General features: G+C 34.2%; 3 protein-coding genes across 11 annotated transcripts in view; 2 read left to right on the plus strand and 1 right to left on the minus strand.

Moving 5' to 3' along the window:
- The first annotated feature begins 1,927 nt into the window (after window positions 1-1,927).
- On the plus strand, window positions 1,928-2,884 carry LOC101893165 (large ribosomal subunit protein mL50). Its single transcript, XM_005189280.4, has 4 exons — window positions 1,928-2,099; window positions 2,163-2,245; window positions 2,315-2,517; window positions 2,590-2,884. The coding sequence occupies exons 1-4, from the start codon at window positions 2,052-2,054 to the stop codon at window positions 2,823-2,825; spliced, it is 570 nt and encodes a 189-aa protein (XP_005189337.1). The 5' UTR covers window positions 1,928-2,051; the 3' UTR covers window positions 2,826-2,884.
- LOC101893327 (nuclear receptor coactivator 5) lies at window positions 2,863-4,374 on the minus strand. Its single transcript, XM_005189281.4, has 3 exons — window positions 3,809-4,374; window positions 3,655-3,748; window positions 2,863-3,593 (listed from the first exon to the last, which is right to left on the minus strand). Exons 1-3 carry the CDS (start codon window positions 4,282-4,284, stop codon window positions 2,922-2,924), a joined length of 1,242 nt encoding a protein of 413 aa, XP_005189338.1. The 5' UTR covers window positions 4,285-4,374; the 3' UTR covers window positions 2,863-2,921.
- Window positions 4,375-7,604: 3,230 nt separating this feature from the next.
- The window catches only part of LOC101887516 (mediator of RNA polymerase II transcription subunit 13), a 41,530-nt gene continuing 36,721 nt past the window's right edge, over window positions 7,605-12,413 (plus strand). Inside the window, exon 1 of one of the 9 annotated variants that reach the window (XM_059125952.1) lies at window positions 7,605-7,968. The gene's annotated coding sequence lies outside the window, so the exon portion shown is untranslated. The other 8 variants (XM_059125951.1, XM_059125950.1, XM_059125956.1 and 5 more) reach the window with 8 other exon arrangements.

Raw genomic sequence — 12,413 nt, forward strand, 5'->3', positions numbered from 1 at the left:
AGCATTTTTACTTGTTTCTCAAGATTTATTTCGCTACAAAAAATGTAATTTTTGTCCATACATACGTTGTAATACGCATGGTACAATAAAAAGGTAAGGTAAAGCTTCCAGCTGATTACAATTTTTTTCTAAGTGTGCTCGACTTCTGCCTATTTTGTGTATGTATTTATTGTTTTGAAAAAAAAAAAAAACAAAATATTTTCAAAATAAGGATTGGAAGATACTTAAATTCCGGGGCGCACATTTTTGATATTAACCAGATTTGCCACGGAATTAAAAGATTGAACGCTTAGGATCATATTTTTAAGAAAATATCCAGACATTTCATTTATCTTTCGCGATATTAGACTCATTTTAAAAATGAAAAAAAATGAAAACACCTTGTCTGACAGGAATCGGGCATAGCCTCAAGGCTGTATTTCTTTAGTTTTACAAAGCTGTTCTACCTTCTTATTGTACCATGGTAATACCCATTTTGATTACAACTGAATTTTAATATTTTCATGTTAATCCAGGCAAATAAAACAATTAAAATCGATTAGTTTCAGTGTCCTACCTTGATTTCATTATACCATGATTTTACATATGATTCATAATTTTATCAAGCTATCACACGCTTGCATATGTTATTTTTTATTTCTTTTTGTGCACTTATGCTATGGAAAATTGAACCACTGGTGACCTTCTGCAAGGAAAATAATGCATCTTCTAATGCATTATAATTTTCTACGATATCATAAAGGGAAAGTCGGCTATCGTAGTATAATCTTTTAGATTCTTGTAGTTCTGGATCAGAACAATGAAATGTAAATAACACTACACCCAGCGAAAGCATTTCCGTTGTATGTAGATTCCAATATACCCTGTCATGAGATCTATTTTTGTATGGTAAACCTGGTTGAATAAATCCGGATGAAGCAATAAATCATGATAAAGTGCGTTAATCCGGATAACATTTAATATATATAGGTGACATAATCACATGGCACGCGATTCGCTCTCTATTCGTTGTTCGACCATTAATTATGAAATATCTTCTTGATTCCCCACATAGAAATTTTCTGAGCGAACAAAGAATCACTCTCAAAACTATGGTGAAATGTGTGCCATCCCCAACAAACGAGAAAAATTATCGAAAAAAAAAATTATGACATTGCAAAATTCAAAATAGAAAAATTTAATGAAATTTTAACATTTTTCAGAAAGACTGAAAATTATCAATCAACTATATAATGTTGAGTGATTGTCGTACCGTATTTAAAAACAAAAAAAATACAAAAATGTGTGTAAAATGTCAACATTTATACAAAAAGTTCAAGACATGAATGAAAATAGTAAATTGTTAAATGAGAGATAAAATAAATCTTTGGAGGAAAAACAATAAGTTCTTCTATTATTATTAATGCTAATTTCATGTACTTTCGTACAAATTCCTATAAAAATCAATTAACAAAAAAATTGAAAAAAGGGAATTATGTTACTATGAAATACGAATCATGTCGCATGAACGGGTTAATTCGTGTACCTAATACTGAGAGCGAACAACGTGATTGAAAGTATAATGAGAACATAGCACAAAAAATTCAGAACGATAACCCATTTGTTTTAAGTAAATACCATGGTAGAAAAATACAGGTAGATGCATCAACGCTTGGAAGCATTGATATGTCAAAAAATTTTAAATTTCTTTTTAAATATAAGTACATTTTTATATGTTTTCTTATACGACATCATTCGCAGGTTATAATACGCGTTTTTCAACAATTTTTACAAATTTAAATAATTTTTCATTCAACATTTTCAATTCCAAAATTGGTTTGACAATTCATTGTCCCAGCAGCTGTGTCGATGCGTCTACCTATATTCTTCTACCATGGTAAATACACAAATCGAATGAATTCGGCAAACAGAACTAGCTCCATTAGTTCCTTTCATGAAAATCATCTGTTAAACTGAACAACTCTCTTTGGCCACATTATATTCATTACGTTATTTGTATGTGAACAATATCTTTATTTATTTCTTTCGTATATCCTTGAGTTAAAGAAAACATGTTCAGAAATATAAATAAAACATGCATTAATATTTTGCGCCAAGTTGTAAGTAAGCCACTAATTTATATATCAAGCATATTTAATTAATAATTCTACAACAAACTTTAGGGTGCCGAACAAAAATGTTGTTACTCAACCAAACCAAAAACTAGTCAAATTGATTCTATGGGCCAATCTATAGCTGACAAAGGGTATGTGCAACTGTAAAATAAATTGGAAATCCTTATTAATACAAACCCTATTCTCTTTACTTTATTCAGTTTTTTGAGACCACACAAGCCTTATAACGCTCCAGCTGACGCTGCAGATAAAGTTCGTGCTATTTGTGGATCACTGCAAATATCCAATAAGCCGGACTACCAGCTAAAATCATTAGAAGAGAAATTCAAGTTTTTAGAAGCTTGTTTTGCCGATTTCAAGCACAGTGTTCCAAATTCCCAGATCTATGAAATTAAGACAGTTGGTATGTACACATTCACCATGGGACGGCAAAGGAAATGCAATTCTATAACCGAGTCTTCTTTATTCTCTTTAGGTGATGTAATTAAATTCTACGAAACATCTGTAAATACTACAGTTCCTCTTGATGCTCTGAAGACAATGGAACTTCCCGAAAATTTGCACATACAATATGATTACTTACGATTCAATTCCGAAACTGATACCAAATTCAACGGCCAAACTGCATTCCCCAAGAGTTCGACTTTGGTAACGGGTCTGAAATATCGTGGCAAATATGTTGGCAATGAAGCTAAGCAATCATGGCCTTAAATTCGACTTCTTTTAGACCCCAATAAATACACATACATTGTTTGTTATATTAATGTAAATGCTATTCTGTCTTAAGATTTAATCATTGACATAAATCTAGAACTTCATTAGACCCTCTACTGTTGGCACTAGACTACTATCCATTAGAGAATCTATGGCTTTCTGCACTCGAATATCTTTGAGCAGTGCCAGAAGGCGTATATCACTTTTAACTGCATCTAATGTTGGATACATTAGATCATAGTGTGTTTCAGCAACAGATGGCTTATTCAAAATGTTTAATATTTTCTTTTGTAGCTCAATTTCGGGGTCTGGTGTACCCTGATCGAGTGACTCCTCTTCAGCGTCGCCCAATTCTACTTTCAGCTGTAAAAGTCGCCTGTCTTGCAAATATTTAATTATACGATCATATTGCAGCACTGTCAAGGGCATATTGTTGGCCAAAAGATTCAAAAGGCTTTGTATGGCATCGGGATGTCTCTCTTTCAAGGGAGGGGCTATGTAATTGGCTGCGGCAGGTATTATCGGTACTGGATTTGGTAGATTTCCAACTTTGTTTTGAACTGACTGTAAAGCTGCCGAATTTTTGTCACGCATCATTTTTCTTCTGAAGTCGTCTGCCATTAAAGAAATGGCATCTTCCACCGGCATGTTACGGTGTTCTGCCGGTTGGCCATATAAAATATTTACAGTTATACTGTTATGTTCTTCGTGTTGATTTGTAACTAAAATGGCATATAAACATCCACGTGATGCTATATTGGAAAGCTGAAAATGTCAATTTAGAGGAATTCGTGATATTGGTTTATTTGTTTGCCCAATTACATACCACTTTACCCAAAGGTACATCTTCGTTGGGGAATAAAACATCAACTCGCAAGTTCAGTCTTTTCAATCGTTCCTCTATCATTTCTGCATATTTGCTGTGGACAAATAAACTATTTTTAACAAATCACCCTCATATGTTTTCCTCACAAACTTACGTATTCTTTCGATCCACGACTATAATCTCGCAATCATTATATCCACCATTATAGCCATTATCGTCGTCCCCAACTGCTTTTATGCTTGTATTTTTCTGATTTTGATTCCAATTCGCTCCAGTCGCATTATTTCCCTGTGCCAGATTTGTTCCGGCTGCATTGGCATTCGTTTTATTGCCTCCTTGTTGTTGTGTTCCTGGTTTCTTTTGATTGGCATTACGCACAGTTATAGTATTGCCTTTGAATGTGGACTTATTCAGCGATTTGGCAACTTTATTGGCTATTTCCTCTGATTCAAATTGCACAAATCCAAAATTTTTCTGGACCAATGATGCCAAAACCTTTGCATACGGCAAACATATACTCTCCAATTCCTCGCGCGTGCATACCGGCAAGTTGCCAATAAATATTCGATTCTTTACTGTATTAGGATCCCTTATTATTGCCAAACTTTTTTTATCCGCTGAATCTGCCATTGTATCAAGCGATATTTTTGTGTATTTTGTATTTGCATAAATAAATTACTTATTTGTAGTAGGGATAGGTAAGTCGACTTCCAATTAATCGAATAATCGACTTTAAGTACTCAAAGTTCTGAGACTTGGGCGAAAATTGAGTACTCGACTATTCACAGTCAATTCTTCGACTTATGCTATGTTCTCATTGCAATTTCAATAACGTTGTTCTCTCTCGAAATTAGGTACACGAATTAACCAGTTCACACGACACGATTCGTAATTCATAGTAACATAATTCCTTTTTTGGAACAACTCTAGTTTAGTAAAAACTCTTAGTTTTTTTCGTAATTTTTTCCAGAGGTAGGTATTTTTACCCTGATCCCGGAAAACTATTTTTTTCTTGGGGGACGGACCCGGGACCCCAGATTTTTGACTCGAAATTCCGGGATCAAGACCCCGCCTGGACCCGGATCCACTTACCCAATATAGACAATATGGGTATCGATTGAAAGCTTATGGAAATACCTATCCAACAAATGGTCACATGAAGGGGTAAGTTGACATGGTTCGGAAGTTATAGTCAAATTATCGATTTTTTGGACCCGGATTTTTTATTAAACCCCCAAAAAGTCAAAAAAGGGCCCATTATGGGGGTCAACAAAATTGTTTCAAATTATAGCTGACACTCTTACCTTTCCAAAATGCTACAATTTGTGCTAATACCTTTTTCGGTTCCAAAGATATGGGTCTTTCCATCCGCATAACCCGATTCTAACCAGTTCATTAAAATGATGTTTTTAATAAAAAAAAAGTGTTTATTTCGCTTAGCAGTCGTCGGAATAACAAAAGTTTTCTAAATTTGGCACTTTTTGTAAATAGCCGGCCTTCGGCCGGGGCTTGAGATTTTCGCCCATGGGTATGTCCGACACCGGCTAACGCGAACAAAAGGTTCATAATTTCGGCACTTTTTGTAAGTAGCCGGCCTTCGGCCGGGGCTTGAGATTTTCTCCTCTGGGTATGTCCTAAACCGGCTAACGCGAACCAAAGTTTTCTAAATTTGACACTTTTCGTATATAGCCGGCCTTCGGCCGGGGCTTGAGATTTTCTCCTCTGGGTATGTCCCACACCGGCTAACGCGAACCAAAGTTTTCTAAATTGGATACCTTTTGTAAGTAGCCGGCCTTCGGCCGGGGCTTGAGATTTTCTCCTCAGGGTATGTCCCACACCGGCTAACGCGAACCAAAGGTTCATAATTTCGGCACTTTTTGTAAGTAGCAGGCCTTCGGCCGGGGCTTGAGATTTTCTCCTCTGGGTATGTCCTACACCGGCTAACGCGAACCAAAGATTTCTGAATTTCATTCTTACGCAAAATATACCTTTTTTTATTGAAAACATAGTTTTAATGAACTGGTTAGAATCGGATTATGCGGATGGAAAGACCCATATCTCTGGACTCAGTAAAGGCATTAGCACAAATTGGACCTTTTTGGAAAGGTAGAAGCGTCAGCTATAATTTGGCATCTATTTTTTTGTCCCCCATAATGGACCTTTTTTTGACTTTTTGGGGGTTGTATAAAAAATCCGGGTCCAAAAAATCGGTAATTTGACTATAACTTCCGAACCGTAACATCTTACCCTCATCATGTGACCACTTGTTGGATAGGTATTTTCATAAGCTTTTCCATACTATACCCATATTGTCTATATCGGGTCAGTGGATCCGGGTCTAGTCGGGGTCCCGAACCGGGACTTTCGGGTCAAAAATCTGGGGTCCCAGGTCCGTCCCCCAAGAAAAAAATAGTTTTCCGGGATCATGGTTAAAATACCTACCACTGAAAAAATTTTCGAAAAAATTGTAGAGTTTTTACTAAACTAGAGTTAAGCCCCTTTTTTTTGATAATTTTTATAGGAATTAATAATATATAAATTCGATGGCAGACTCATTTTTTGTACCGACAAAAATTTTTGAAAATAATGCCTCCTTTGTTTCCAGTTTTCTGTCAAATTTCCAACTCGTGGACAAAAATTTACTTTTGTTTGAATGCACATACGCCATTCAACATTATTGGTCTGTTCCAGAACTGCAAGAATTTAAAAGTTTTTACTACGATAACCGATTTTCATTTTACGATATCGAAAAAATTGCAAAACTAGTAGATTTTTGCAGGTTCTGGAACAGACCATATATTTTTTCATTCACAATTATCAGCCATCCTGAAAAATTTTACAATTTTATTAAATTTTTCTATTTTGAATATTGAAATGTCATAATTAATTTTTTCGATAAATGCTCTCATTTGTTAGGAATGGTACACATTTCATCGTAGTTCTGAGAGTGATTTGAATGGAACAAACAACAAAAATCTTTGTTCGCTCAGAAAATTTTGTGTGGGGAATCAAGTAGATATTTCATAAAAAAAATGGTCGAACAACGAATAGAGAGCGAATCACGTGCCATGTGAACTTAGCATTACTTCACTCACTGTTTTTTTTTTTTTTTTTCAAATTCTTATTCAACTAATGTGCCCAATACCCCCAATACCATTGTCCTTGTTAAGGTGAGCTGAGTTGGTTGTTTTTGTGGTTGAATGGTGCTTCTAAAGCGTGCGCACTTCTGTCCTGTTGCGTTGTTGCAAAACAGAGCGAATGCGCGTGAAAGACGTCCCCAACGATGAAAAAACATTCGTTGTCCAGCAGTTTGTAAACAAACAAAATTATAGTGTTAATTGATCTTGAAAATATTTTTTTTAAATAATAAAAATTATATGTCCTTGCATCTTAAGCCGCGGTGACTAAGCCTCCAAACAATTTTCAACAAATTAATTGTAAAAATATATTTATTTATATGATATTGATCATTATTAACAAAAAGTAAATAGATAAATATTAAAGCGTTGTTAACATTACGACACCAAATCCTTTAGGGGCACAAATTATTAAACCGATTGGAACCTTTTTTAATTCAAACACAGCTTTTGTTTCGGTTCACCTGTTTTTTAACAATGTCTTGGTTCATGGTTTGATTTATTTACAAATATTAAGTTCGGTGTGATCTACATATTAATAATATGTTATATTTTGGTAGGTGTTATGTCACTATATTATAACTATGGTAGAATAATACAGGTAGTTGCACCAACGCTTGGAAACATTAATTTCTCAAAAAATTTTAAATGATTTCTCAAAAATAAGAAGATTTTTATATGTTTTCTTATACGACGTGAGACGGAGCTTATTACAATATGACTTTTTAAACAATTTATACAATTTTGAATAATTTTTCATTCAAAATTTTTAATTACAAAATTGTTTTGACAGTTCATTTTCCCATCACCTGTGTCAATGCGTCTGCCTATATTCTTCTACCATGGTATGAACCTACATGAAATAACGTCAAACATATCATACAACATTTAAATGACAACAAACAACTATAGACATCTTTTGGGTGGGCGACGGCAACCCTGTTTGGAAATGAAATGACCGAATTGAATTCAGTTTTGCAGAACTATCTGGCTCTGTGGGAACTTGCGTAGCAAAGTTGAAAAGACAATCTATAGTTGAATACAGTTTTTGTGGAATTAAGGATTAAAAAAATAGACTATAACTGAAGTGTAATAATGTATTTCCGTGAATTTTCATGAATATATTCCCTAATCTTAGTATTTTGTGACAAGGTTGATTGTTGCTACAAGTATGTGAGTGAGTGTGTGTGTGTGTCTCAAGTCTATACAAATAAGAGTGTGTGGGTGAATTTTTGCCGACAACTAGAAAGTGACAACTATAGTGGCAATGAAGTGAATAAGAGAAGTTGGAATATCAAAAAAGAAACGAAAAGAAAAGAATATTAAAACGCAAATTTATACGTTTTAATTGTTGCTTTATAGCTATAAAACATTGAAAATTATCTACGCAAACTAAAATTCAGCCCATCTATGTGAATAAGTTGAAATATACTGAGAAGTGACAAAGATTAGTAAAAGAGGGGAAAGTTGCCAATTTGCGGCAGTGAGAGAAAATCAATTTTTCGCTATTTTATCGTCTATGGCTGTGGCTGTATGTGCGGCGCGTGAGTGTGTGCGTTCCAAAGAAATGAGAAATACACAGTGGTGGAAATAATAGGGTATCAACGATAAATGTTTGTAAAATGTATAAATAAATAACAATTGTTTATATTTACAATGAAAAGAATTAATTGAAGAAAAAGAAGAGTTCATCATGGATACATTAAAGAATGCCAAAATCTCTGTGTAAATACCTATAATTTATACCAAAAAATACAACCCTGAATGAGTGTATAACATGAAAAAATCTGTATTTCTGCTCGCCAACGCCATTTCAAGTCTTCTCATCGCAGTCGCAAACGTCAACGTTAGTCGTCAATGTTACTCTACGCGCTGTTCGTTGTCGTCGCGTTCGTTATTATAAAATATTTTCCTTTATCCGCCGTTGTTGTGTGTATATTTATTTAGTATCTAAGCAAAAAATTTAATTATTACGGGTTAGTAGTCTCTCTAAATACAAAACATCGCAAGAACAAAAAACAAAAAGTTAATACGAAAATTCCAAAAATGATTTAGTTGCTAAACTCGTTACAAGATTCTACGAAAAGTAATAGAAAATTATCGATTAGAAATCACAATTGAATGGAAAGTGGAACATAAAAAATTGTTAATGAGCAGATGTAAATGCACTCAAAAGCAAAAGAAGTACTCAAAAAATTCCAGACATCAAATTGGGTCTGTTGTGGCGTGACAAATGGAAAATATCATATCAAGAGAAAATGTCGAAATTAATATCAATTTTATAAAAGATCAAATTAAAAAATTCCTATATGACGCGTAATTTTGCAATTCAGTTTTTTCTCGTTTTTTTTTCTCTGTGTTCTCTTTTGTCATTTCCGTTAAAAGGGGAAAGAAACAAGAAAAATAAATACAACGAAAACACAAAAGAGTGTAATGTCAATGAGTGAGTGAGTAAGTGAGTGCTACAAGACATGAGCAAGCAGAGCAGCAGTACCGAACAGCAACAAGGACGGCTGCAGCGAAAATAAACTCAACATAAAGTAGAAGTTTATTGTTTCTTCTGTGGTTGGCTTTTTTGCTTGTTTGGCTGGATGGATTTCTGCCTGACTAGCTAGCTGGGCTGGCTTGGATATGGAAGATGATGGTTGGGTCATACAATATTTAAGGTTGCAAAAAAAAAAAAAAACAAAAATGAAGAAAGCACACATAAAAGTAGCGAGTAAATGAACAGAACAGCAACACCACCACCACTTGTCCCTCTTCACTTCAACTATTCAGTATGCTGCTGCACTGTTACCATCGTCATGAACCATCCAACCAACCATAGACATTATTCGCCTTTTTGTCATTGGGACAGAGTTAATATGGTTTGCCGACATTTGTTTTTCTTCTACGTTGACCACACACAAAAACACATGAAATTTGAATTTGAAGTGGTGGGGGTCATCAGTTACATTTCTATATAGGTAGACATATATATACGGAGGGTGCAAAACGTTGTTTATACCTACATAGATATTTCAAAATGATAGCCAGTATTTGTGGGTTTATCCATCCAATTTTGTTTTGTTCGAGGCAGGAGCATTCCATATTATTGCTTTTTAATCAATGCAACCCCAAATGTTTGGGCATGCCTAAGCATATAATTCAGTGCTGCCTTGAATACTTCTCTTTGGCTACATACTTAGTAGTTTTTTTTGAAAATGTTGTTTTTTACATAGACATTTGTAAAAATTATACCTTTTGCAATTTTTGAAATATTTTCATTTAATTATTTAAAATAATTATGATATTCATTGAAAAATTTCAGTGACAGACTTATTGTTTTATCGACGAGATTCGTCAGTCTGTGGTCGGTCACTCGTGTACCATGCACCTGCCTATCTTAAATCCTCCGTCGAACTTTGAAAAGAACAATTTTTTTTTTTACTTTGGTGCTTGTATTTTTTACAGCAAAACAAAGTTTATTGCAAAACGCTTGTCTTACACTTTGGGAAATTTTAATGACAAGACTCTTTATCGTATGTTCATTTGATTGAGTATTTTAAATAAATGGTTGGAATGGCCCAATCAAAGAGCATCTGTCTATAAATGTAATTGCATGATGTTATAACCGTCTAACACCGGGTTTATTTACAATAATGCCAGAGAAATGAAATGCCGGCTTATCGATAATTGTTCATTTATCAGTTGGAACATGGTATATCATTGATAAGTAGCCGGGACAACACAGCTGTTGATATGATTAACTGTATATTTTCTGTGAATCAAAACAAAAACAAGAGCATTGCTGAGAGCTTGGGTATTGCGTTTTTTTAAACTGTCAATGACAGAAGATCTTATTTTGCAAATACGAAAAATTGTGTCCCATTAAAAAAATCGACACATTGACGATCTAAACCATACATTTCTGGAGACATAAATGAACAATGTCCACTGCCAAAAATGTTTGTATTTGTTATGGATATGTGCTTCAAGTTAGGGTATTAGTACCCCTTGAAGTGATTCATATGGGCAATATTTACGAAAATTTTTTTTTCAATGTAGTTGCCAGTACAAGGCATGTGAAGTTTGTTCCGTCATATGCATGTAACGGCAAAATGAACGAAAACGGTATTTTCATAGTAGAAGAATACAGGTATGAACTCAAACCAGTTTTAAAATTGAAAATGTTCAATGAAATATTATTCAAATTCGTTAAAATTGTCGAAAAATTCATGTCGTAACAACCTCAGATTGCCGTCCTATAGGAAAACAAAAAAATGTACTTATTTTTGAAGAAAATATTTTAAAAGTTTTTACATATCCATGTTCCCAAGCATTGACAAGCATCTACCTGTATTCTTCTACCATGGGTATTTCTAAGGCTGGAAATACATAAAGCGCATATTTGGCTGGCTTAAGTCATCGGCTGGCTTCTTCGATTTTGGGTAGTTCGATTTTGGCCCTAGGCTCCTTGTTCATTTCCGAAGAAGCCAGCCGATGACTTAAGCCAGCCAAATAAGCGCTTTATATATTCCCAGCTTAACTCACTATAAGGTAAGGCCGTTGACTTACCTTATGCCATGCTCATATGGAGGCGGAATGCCATGTTCATACGAATTTGCGATGATTATTGCTCTTTTCAAGAATTGTAAGAATGAAAAAGTTTGGCCTACTCTGGTTTAGTAAAAACTCTTCAATTTTTTGGAAATTTTTCCAGGGGTAGGTATTTTTACGATACCTAAATGTCTATATCGGGTAAATGGATCCGGGTCTAGCCTGGGTCTTGAACCAGGACTTTCCAGTCATAAACAGCGTCGCGCGTCCGTCCCCCAAGAAAAAAATAGTTTCCCTGAATCAGCGTAAAAAACAACTTATCTCTGGAAAATATTACCGAAATAATTTAAGAGATTTTATTAAACTAGAGTTGTTCCAAAATTTTTTCCTACCCTAACATTTTGGAACAACTCTAGTTTAATAAAATTTTTCTTTTATGATATCAAAAAAAAAATGCAAAATAAGTAGATTCTTGCATGGTACAAGAAAAAGGTGAGGTAGAGCTAGCAGCTGATTACAATTTTTTAAGGGTGACCGACTTCTGCCAATGTTGTGTATGTATTTATTTATTGTTTTGAAAAATAAAAACAAAATATTTTCAAAATTAATGATTGAAAGACGCGTATTGAAGCTATTCACCACTTTTGTCATGTAATTCAAAGATCGAACATATTTTGAAAATAATCCAGGCATTTTATTAATTTTTCGCGTTTTAACTGATTCTTATTTTGAGGGAAAATATTGAATAAATGAAAACAACTTGTTGCATGACAATTTGGCAGAAAGCGGGCATAGCCTCGGGCTGTATTTCTGTAGTTTTATGAAGCTGGTCTACCTTATTTTACCATTATTATTGTACCATTATTGTCCTTACTGTACCAAGGACTCCTGCAGGTTATGGAAAATGAATATATCAAACTTTCTTGTCATATAATTACGCACTCAAAATTTATTGGGTCATACGACACAATTCGTACGTTAATACAATGTAGTAGGAAAAAATGTATTTATTAAAATTGGAAAAATTCCTCCAAAAAATTGCCTCCAAATTATGCAACGAGTTATTTTCATAAATATTCTTGT

The sequence above is a fragment of the Musca domestica genome, unplaced genomic scaffold (assembly GCF_030504385.1).
Source record: "Musca domestica strain aabys unplaced genomic scaffold, Musca_domestica.polishedcontigs.V.1.1 36, whole genome shotgun sequence".
Lineage (NCBI taxonomy): Eukaryota > Metazoa > Arthropoda > Insecta > Diptera > Muscidae > Musca > Musca domestica.

Excerpts from the sequence above, each read along its gene's own strand:
- LOC101893165 (XM_005189280.4), top strand. The coding sequence starts at position 2,052 with ATGTTCAGAAATATAAATAAAACATGCATTAATATTTTGCGCCAAGTT. Across the intron at positions 2,100-2,162 it reads TTAATATTTTGCGCCAAGTT|GGTGCCGAACAAAAATGTTG; the intron begins GTAAGTAAGCCA and ends AACAAACTTTAG. Across the intron at positions 2,518-2,589 it reads CTATGAAATTAAGACAGTTG|GTGATGTAATTAAATTCTAC; the intron begins GTATGTACACAT and ends TATTCTCTTTAG.
- LOC101893327 (XM_005189281.4), bottom strand. The coding sequence starts at position 4,284 with ATGGCAGATTCAGCGGATAAAAAAAGTTTGGCAATAATAAGGGATCCT. Across the intron at positions 3,749-3,808 it reads GTCGTGGATCGAAAGAATAC|CAAATATGCAGAAATGATAG; the intron begins GTAAGTTTGTGA and ends ATTTGTCCACAG. Across the intron at positions 3,594-3,654 it reads ATGTACCTTTGGGTAAAGTG|CTTTCCAATATAGCATCACG; the intron begins GTATGTAATTGG and ends TGACATTTTCAG.